The sequence below is a fragment of the Aptenodytes forsteri genome, unplaced genomic scaffold (genome assembly GCF_000699145.1).
Source record: "Aptenodytes forsteri isolate BGI_AS27 unplaced genomic scaffold, ASM69914v1 Scaffold136, whole genome shotgun sequence".
Classification (NCBI taxonomy): Eukaryota; Metazoa; Chordata; class Aves; order Sphenisciformes; family Spheniscidae; genus Aptenodytes; species Aptenodytes forsteri.
In genome coordinates this window covers 2,981,848-2,990,584 of record NW_008796111.1, presented here as the reverse complement: position 1 = coordinate 2,990,584, position 8,737 = coordinate 2,981,848, and the positions used below count along the sequence as shown (strand labels likewise).

The 8,737-nt window shown below is 41.5% G+C and overlaps 1 protein-coding gene across 1 annotated transcript in view; it reads left to right on the top strand.

The window, feature by feature from the left end:
- Positions 1–1,357: 1,357 nt before the first annotated feature.
- The window catches only part of DDX31 (DEAD-box helicase 31), a 49,463-nt gene continuing 42,083 nt past the window's right edge, over positions 1,358–8,737 (top strand). The window contains exons 1-8 of the mRNA XM_009287027.2: positions 1,358–1,650; positions 1,829–1,904; positions 2,382–2,425; positions 2,875–2,945; positions 3,542–3,606; positions 4,475–4,519; positions 6,101–6,142; positions 7,860–7,924. Coding sequence (XP_009285302.1) covers positions 1,358–1,650; positions 1,829–1,904; positions 2,382–2,425; positions 2,875–2,945; positions 3,542–3,606; positions 4,475–4,519; positions 6,101–6,142; positions 7,860–7,924 — 701 coding nt within the window. The remainder of the gene's footprint in view (positions 1,651–1,828; positions 1,905–2,381; positions 2,426–2,874; positions 2,946–3,541; positions 3,607–4,474; positions 4,520–6,100; positions 6,143–7,859; positions 7,925–8,737) is intronic.

Sequence of the window (8,737 nt, the reverse complement as noted above, 5' to 3'; positions counted from 1 at the left end):
TGAGACCTGCGCGGGGGCCCGGTGGCTCGGCAGGGAGACGGGCCCGGCCACCTCGGGTGGTGGTTGTGGAGGGGGAAGACTCGTCGGGGAGTGAGTGGGGATCGGCAGGTACGAGATTCTCGAATCCCGTTAAAAACGGGCTGCTGCGGGATTGCTCTGTGCCTTCCTCACGCTGTTGGCGGCTCTTGACTTGCTGGGGTCTGAGTGCCGAAGCTGTGAGTAACGTCGCTTGGACGCTTGTGAAATGCTGCCAGGGAGGGGAAAATATTTCCATATTTTAGGGAAGGCATCTAATTGTGGGAATGCTATGAGCTGCCGGAATAGGTGGTTTACTCTCGTAAGTTTGGAGAAAGGAGAACGAGAATGGTTTAAATAGACGTTTTCAGTTTAAAAACTATTGTTACAGTAATTCTGGGATGTTTCAATTCTTAGTATCAACTTCTAAATTGTTGTTAAAACATTGTTGAAAATTATGTGAGAGTTAAGTGTTTGCCAGGATTTACCCCAATTATGACGGGTACTTTGAGGTAGGGCAGCACCACCATCGTTTTTCTGATAGCGAATGTTGGTGGTAGGAGGTTGGGTTTTGGTTGGGTGCCAAAAATGTGAAGGAACAAGTGAAAAAAGTAATAGAGCTTGAAAACAATATGGTTCGTAGGAGGACAAAGACAATCGGAGCGTGCAACTAGGAGTGGGGAAGAGAGAGAAAAAAGAGGGGCAAGGTTGTGCTGGCGTTTCACACATTTCAGGAGTTTTGCAATCGTGTCAGGAAAAATAAGTTCATTGAAAAAGGGCTGGGGGACACTGAAGAGCTTTGGGGACAAAAGGAAGTTAAATTTCATTTTCTTCTTCACTGTTCCTGGGGGGGATATGGGGAGAGTAAAAGTTTTTCTTAAGATGACTGGAAGATCAGTAAAATAAACTCATTGCTGCAGAAGAAGAAATAAAGAGCTCAGAAATGCTGAAAGTTGGCAGAAGCATAAGTTGGAGTGAAGTACAGGCCATCCCTCCTGCCCACAGAAAGAAGGAAGCCTACAGGGGTGGCTTTAATGTAATCATGAGATTTGCAGAGCTTTTGAGAGAGATTTTTAGTCGTGTTCTGCTCAGTTACTGGAGAAGCTAGGTGAAATCCTTTAGAGATGAGCACTGTGTATGACTTTATATTTCTATTTGCATTTCAGTAGTGTTCAGAGGTCTCGGGCATGGTGGTGAATCTGTTAGAGTGGGAGGTGTCTAGCTGCAAAAATCAAGTGTAGTTTCTTTAGTCATGGGGTAGGGGATTCCAAAAATAAGGGATCTATCTGTGGGCTGATGTTTGTGTTCAACGTGATACCGTGTTGTTAATTCTCAGTCAGTAATGAATTCTTGCTATCTGCTTTGTTTGTTAACATTGAAGCAGTCTAATGCTCTGAAAAGAAAGCACCAGTCACCACATGGAAACCCACCTTTGAAACGTAAACGTAAGCCATCGATAAACACCTTCAAGAAATGTGCTACGGAAGCTGACATCAGGGAAAAGGGAAGTTCATCACAAAAATCTCTTCCTGAGAAGCAGTTGACTGACAACCGAAATGAAAGCCAGAAAAGCAAATCTTTCATTAAGACGTCCAGCCTGTTCAGAAACAACCCTGATATCCCAGAAATTCACAGGTATTTTAGACAAATGGGAGGAAAAAAAACCTATTCAGTGTCTTGAATTCTTGCCCTCACTTGGGCAAAGCAGTTGCTTGGTACCTGTAGTTTCATGCTGTTTACGTAGAATACTATTGTGCAATTTTTAACCACGCCATGTGCTTAGTTTTGTTTTGGTTTGTTTCCCCTAACTCAGAAAAGCAGTACAGCAGGTGCAAGAAAATGTTTTCACTACAGAGTCTTTTAGCCAGTTGGACCTCCATCCACATCTGGTGAGTGGCAGGAAGGCTGCGTGCCTCGAAACATGCTTTTTTGGGCGGGGGCAGGTTAGAGAGCTGGGAGATGCACCTTTATTCATGGTGACTTGGACAGACTTGCCAGTGCGTTGCCTGATTTTGTTGTAGTCTCTTAGCTCAGCATGCTGGCCAGTGTCCTGACCCATCCCCAAACACACTGTCCCAGCACCCTTCGCTGTTTGCAGTTGTAATACCAAAAAAACACAGAAAACTATTTGGGAGTGCAGTATTTTAACAAGTCTGATATTTCATGATGTACCAGCAACGGTGCAAGTCTGATTAACTAAGAAGTAGTTTGAGGACCTGGGAACTTTTACATCCAGTTGACCTGGACCAGTAATGTAGAAAATAAGCATCAGTCTTCTGGTTTTTGCTCTGTCTTGTACTACAAAAAGTAACAAAAGGAACAGTTTGACAATGAAACCTGTTTACTGCTCTTTATTATCTCTCTAGATATCCACAATAAACACTGTCCTAAAGATAAGTAGCATGACCAGGTAAGCAAATTCATATAAAAACTTTGCACTTCACTACTCCTTAAAGCCAATCATCTACGATCATTTCATTGTATGTAACTGGTTTGTGAAGACCACAGTACCTGTTAAGCTGTCCCATTTGCCATAGGGCTGTCGCTTTCAAAATCTGGGACGAGAAATAACTTGTAAGTTACACAGCAAGTCAGTTGTCACAGCTGAAGGTGGAACCTCGGAGTCCTGCCTTCTAATTTGGTACTTGAATCATAAAACCATCTTTCTTCAGTTTATCACATCTGATGCCTATCTAGTGGCTTTCCTTAGAAATCACCTCTACTGATGTAGCTACACAGCAGAGATGAATGTATAGAATTTGGGGTAGACAGTTTTGAAACAGTCACTGTATGTTAAAACCTGAGGATTCTATCCTATGTTGCGTTCGTATTCCCTAACCTGTTTTGTTTGTTACGCAGTGTTCAGAAGCAAACAATTCCTGTGCTCCTGCAAGGCAAAGATGCTCTAGTGAGATCTCAGACTGGTTCAGGTCAGTATTTACTTGTCAGTCTCCTTTCCTAGGGCGTATTAAACTGGATCCCAAATACAGAACCAAAACCTCACGTTCCCAGTACAGCTCATAAAAGTGAGAGGCTGGGAAGCCTGGCGTGGGGCTGCCGTGACACAGACAGGTGCTGCGCAAACTTCTGTAACAACGCGGTGGTGGGACTGCATGTTGATGTGCAGCTGCCAGCTGTCGCACGAGGGCCTATTCCAAGGCTCATGCTGGGGATGCAGACCCGGGAGGGCAGCAGAGCTAAGCAGCACACGCTCTTACCGTACAAACTTGTGTGCTTGCTCTAGAGCAAACTATGTCTGGGTGTCTCATTTCCTTGGGTGGGTGGAGATATTTATTTATATAGATCTCAGTGGGATACCACCACCTCTTTTTTTTAATTTAACCCTTTGGCGAATTGCCTGTCAATCTTCCATTCTGGAAACTTTCTACTTATTTAAAACTCTTCCAGACTCTGACCTCAGTTTAAGAATGGTAGGATGAATGGTACTTTAATTTGCTGGAGTGCTGCAATTGCCACATTTTTTTTTTTTGACGGAAAGTCTTCCAATTTTCTCCCTGTTAAAAAGGTAAAACTCTTGCCTATGGGATTCCACTTGTACAGTCTTTGCAAGGAATGGAATCCAAAATACAGGTAGGTGCAACAGAATTAAATATATTTGCTTTTGAAATTAAGATTAATAAAAATAAAATCCAGCTCTTACCTTGTAGTCATCACTGTCTCTTCTTGATACAAAGGTCAAACAGTCTTTCTTTCCCTTTTATTTGTGCCTGTGGCTTATGTGATCCTCCTGTACTGTTGAGATACAGATGATACAAGAACAATGTTACACATTCCCTATTACCTCATGCAGTAGGCTAAATTGTAAATAGGCTAAATTGTCAAGTTTGGAGAAGGTAGAGTGTAGAAGAGGCAATGGTCTGGAAGCTGGGAGGACTGAAAACAAAGGTTACTGCCATGTCTGTAGAGTAATAAGTTTCTAATCTTTGACGTGGAATGAGATTTGATAATTGCTCCCAGTTTGGATCATCTGGTTGACCAGAAAATACTGCTGCAGATCTGCCATCTCTTGTGCGTTTTATGGAAAGAGATCATCCTGACTTTCCTTATGGGTTGAAATGTTTCCAACCCATCCTGGGTTGTTACTTTCTGCAGCTGCTACCTACAGATTGTGGCTGTGCATCAAACGTGAGAGTATTTCTGCAACTCAGAAATGCAAGAGTGAAACAATATGCGTATGGAATAAAATGTTGGGTATGACTGTGAGCAGGTTTCCAAGCAGGTAAGAGAAGGCAGTGCAGTATTGATATTTGAAAGACTGTTGATTTTTTTTTTTTTTTTTTAAAGCTGGGAGGGGGGAATACCCCAAACTGTTGTGTACAAACTTGTACTAAAACCCTCCAGAATTCACTTTGTTGGCTAATAGCAGTTAGACGTGGAAGTGCTCTGTTCATCAGTGCTACATTCTTCTTAGTGGACCTCTTGTCTTCTCTGTTTGCAGCGTAGTGATGGGCCTTATGCACTCATATTAGTCCCGACAAGAGAGGTAGGTGGCCTTTTTTCTTTCTGATTCTGTCTGAATCTGAGTGTTTGAACACTGATTTTTAGTGTGTAGATGTGGGTCCACCAGGGACTGTCTTAGGAAACATCTGTCTTTTTGCTCAGATCTTGCCCTCACAGAAGGGGTGTTTGCTCTCTGGATGCGTGTTGTCATTTTTGTTCAGTGCCATACCAAAGTAAGAAAGAAGGAATCTCTTAAGTTTTCCTCATGCAGTTGGAAATAATTGTGAAGACTGGAGAAACTCTGTAGCTCAGTGCATGGGAGGGAGAAGCTTGCCTAGCTCACGCAGGGGGAGTAAGTAAAACCAATGAAATCAGCTTTGCAAATGTGTAGTTTTAGACAAACGTTTCATTTTTAAAGCACTTTTTTCAAATCCATAAGTGAATGCTGAAGGTGAGGCTTCCAAGAGTTGGTTTCTCCACTGAACTCCTTTGTATTTGATGTATATTATTTGCAATTGCAAAGGCAATTTCAGAGGAGGGTATCAACCTTTTCTTTTTTTTTCTTTTTGTGCACGTCAAATAATAATAACTTCCATGTGGAGAATTGATTGCAGGTATCTAGTTTGGGGCACAATATTTTATGCAACCTCCAGTGCAATATCTCAGCTCAGTTCCGTGAAAGGAGAAAGCTCTGAAGCTATTTAAAATTTTACAGCAGCAAACTTACTGCCTCTCCAGGATGCTGTATGAATACTAAGCATGTAGGAAACTGTTCGTAAGCCTGTTTAAAGGGCTGCCGTTGAGAGTACTTAGGAAGATAATTTGTAATTGCAGTTGGTATTACTTTTACTTTGTATTGAAAGCAATGGCCTTTCTTGAGAGCTTGGCAAATAATAGTATGTAGCATGCGTAGTCAGAGCATTTAAAATAGTTTTACTCCCATAACTAAGCCCTGCTCACATACTCATGCCATGAATGAGTCAGGGTGGCACCGTTGCCTTTCTCGGTCTCCTTCATTGCCACGGCAGAAATGACTGCCAGACAGCACGTGAAACCCAACAGCTAAACGCTTCCTACTGAACAGACATTTAGGTTTGCAAGCTTTGTACATACCATCTCTGTTCCGCTGACTGGGAAACGGGGAGGTAGAAAGGTCCAGTGGTATGATCGCTCTGTGGGTCAGGTGAGGGAATAATGTGGTCTGCCCTGACTGCCAGAAGGTAACTAACCTCTGGGCTGCATTTCCTTTTCATGGTGGTTTTCTTCCAGAAATTGTGCCATTTTCCCCTTTTACTCTTCCAGTGGAGGAAAATCTTCTGTGGCTTCAGCTTGTTTTCTCCCTGGGGCATTTACAGAAGCCAGCAGAAGTCTCTGTTGTCCTGAGAGCTGGCTTGTGGAGCTGAACCAATACAGAGGTTTTCGAGCAGGTCCAAATACAATAAAAGAAGCATTATGCAAGAGAATAAAATAATAAGCAGCTTCTAAAAGAAAAGGATGTATTTAGAATTCTGATGATACACATAACTAGATTAGCTTACAGATTTTTGAGCCAAGGGGGCTTGTAGTCCATCTTTGTAGTCCAGGGACTTTTTCAGAGCTCACTTTCTTTTGTTGATTTCCATAGCTTGCACTCCAAAGTTATGATACAATGCAGAAACTACTTAAGGTAAGAACTCAACGCTCTGTGTTCTTCTTATTCCTTGAGCCTCTTGTTGTAAGATGCTAAGCAACTTCAGTTCCTGTGAATTCAACTGGATGTTTAAGGAAATCCAGCATCTGGCAAGATATATGGTCCTTGAAGATAAACCTGTTTGTCTTTAAGTGTGGGATTTCCCTGTGGCATGTTTTAAACTATTACATGAACAATTAAGTGATTAATTATGGCACCTTAGTTGCACATGTTTTCATAAACAAGCGTAGTTGATTTCCACAACGTTTTGTTTTTAGAAGTACCTACCATTGTTTCAGTCTGAGTTATGAATGGAAACTCTCACAATGACAAGTACCGTTTTACTGAAACTAATACCAGACAGATGGGTTTCAGATGGGGAGTAGAACTTGGTTAACTGCTTTGCCAGCTGAATGGCTGGAGAAATTAGAAGGCTTTTAAAATCATTAAATGATAGTGCTTTCCATTTAATTGAGGCAGAGTATCTTACCATGGCGCGAGAAGGTATCTAAACCGTTTATCTGGTCCATATTGCCACTCCCTCTTCTGTTTTTTTTCCTTGAAATAATAAGGCACTTTCCAAGTCTTTTTTAGTGCTGGAATTACCAAGTAAGATTTTGTTGTGTCATGCTGAGGTTTAAAGTACTTCAGTCTTCTTCCATAGTAATTAGAAGTTGTTATGAGTGGACTTTTGATGTCCTGCAAAGGATGAAGTCTGGACTGGCCCCGTTTAATTTTGCTTTGTTACATATAATGTGTAGTAACCGTCGAGTCCAGTGTAAACTGTCATAGTGACCCAAAGCAGAAGATTTGGGTCGTGGTCTGACTGGACCTTGGAAGGGCTGGACAACTGCAGGGTGTAATATGATTGTGTAATTACTGAGAGAGAAAAAGGCTAGTTGAGCTGCTCCTGACCAATTACTCTAATGCCAACTGCTAAGGTTATGTTGCCTGGATCTTGCTTCAACATCTTTCTTATTTTAAACCTTAAAAAGAAACTCTTGTAGAAACTATTTTGTTGGAGCATTTCTGGCAAGCAGTGACCTGCAAACTTAAGCCTATTTACCAGTCACGCATTTGTGCAGTCCTTACAAGCTGTGCTCTGCTTCTGTCCTGCATTTCCTCTCGAGTGAGGCAAGGGCAGTACTGTGCTTTGATTATCTCCCCTGTAAATATTGGGCAATATTGGATTCAATGAAGGGTTGGGCCTCATTAAAGTAAGTGGCAAAAACTCCTGCTGATATCAGAGACTGACATTTAATGTTCACAGACATGGTGACTGCGTGCATGTAGGTCCGTGTACGTATATATAAACTTTATAGGCCCCGTGTTTTTCTTAAATTTTCCTTGGCCACAGGAAAAGATTGCTTAAAGGCAAGATGAAGAAATAGCATTGTAGCTTGTCTTTGAACATTTAGGCTACGTGGGGAGAAGGAAAAGAAATATTATGTGGTTGGAAGTGGTGCAAAAAGGATTGCATTTCTGTCTTCCTAGACGATGTGGGAAGCAAGTTACGTGGCTAGAACTAAAGGTGCCATTGATATGTAGCTGTGGGTGAGAGAGTGCATGTGGGCTGTATCTGTTAGATCAAATCAGATGCACACTGCTGTCAGCCCCAGTCCTTTTTCTTTTTGCCAAGAAACATCATTTTTGGATTAGGCTCTGTCTCTTTATTAAGAAGAATCTATATTGGTCTTGGTTTTCCTTTCTGTAGCCATTTGCCTGGATTGTGCCTGGAGTGCTAATGGGGGGAGAAAAGAGAAAATCGGAAAAAGCCAGGTAGGAAGCCAACTTCTTAAACTGTATTTTGGCTTCTTCTGCTCTACAGTGTTTTTATCTGTTACTCTTCTTTAGAGTGCTTTTCTTACCGGGAGAGAGGATTGTGAGTTTGGATCAAGCTGTGATCCCCCCGGATCTTACACAGACACAGTGACTGGGTCAGCAGGAAGTATTCACTTCCCCCAGTTGGATCTATTTCTAAAATGCTGATGAGCCTTCTGAGAAGATGATCTCTTGTGTCAGTATTTTTTTTTTCTCTTCTGACAAACACCTGTATTTGCTTACCACCGAGTGCTGTCTACAGTGTTTGTTATGGGGGAAATTGCTTTCTGGAAAAGAGATTTCCTGGTGTTAAAAATCTCTTTCTTTTCCCTTTTCAAGAATTGAATTGGAAGCTGGTAATCCGAAATGGAATTTTCATTTCTCTCTGTATAAGTATACACAAAAAGAAGTTTACTCTTGACAGTGAAAAAAAAAAAGAACTCAATTAGAAAAGAATACCTAGCTTGGGTGTTTTAGATTTTTTTAATACTATTATTATTTCTTTCTACCCTGTCCTTATCACTGAATATGCCTCTGAGTATCAATGATGATCAAGGATAAAGTTTAGCTGTGCAAGAAACTTCAGTTTTAATCAGTGAGAAAGTACTGTCCCTGCTAATTTTACTATGGCCATGATTTTTTCCTTTGTAGGTTCCAGTTCCTCACTCTGGGTTCCTATTCCAGAGTTACTGCTAACCTGCATGTTTTCTTTTCTTTTTTCTTTTTTCTCGATTCTTTTTCTTTTTTGTGGGTTGTTTTTTTTTTTGGGGG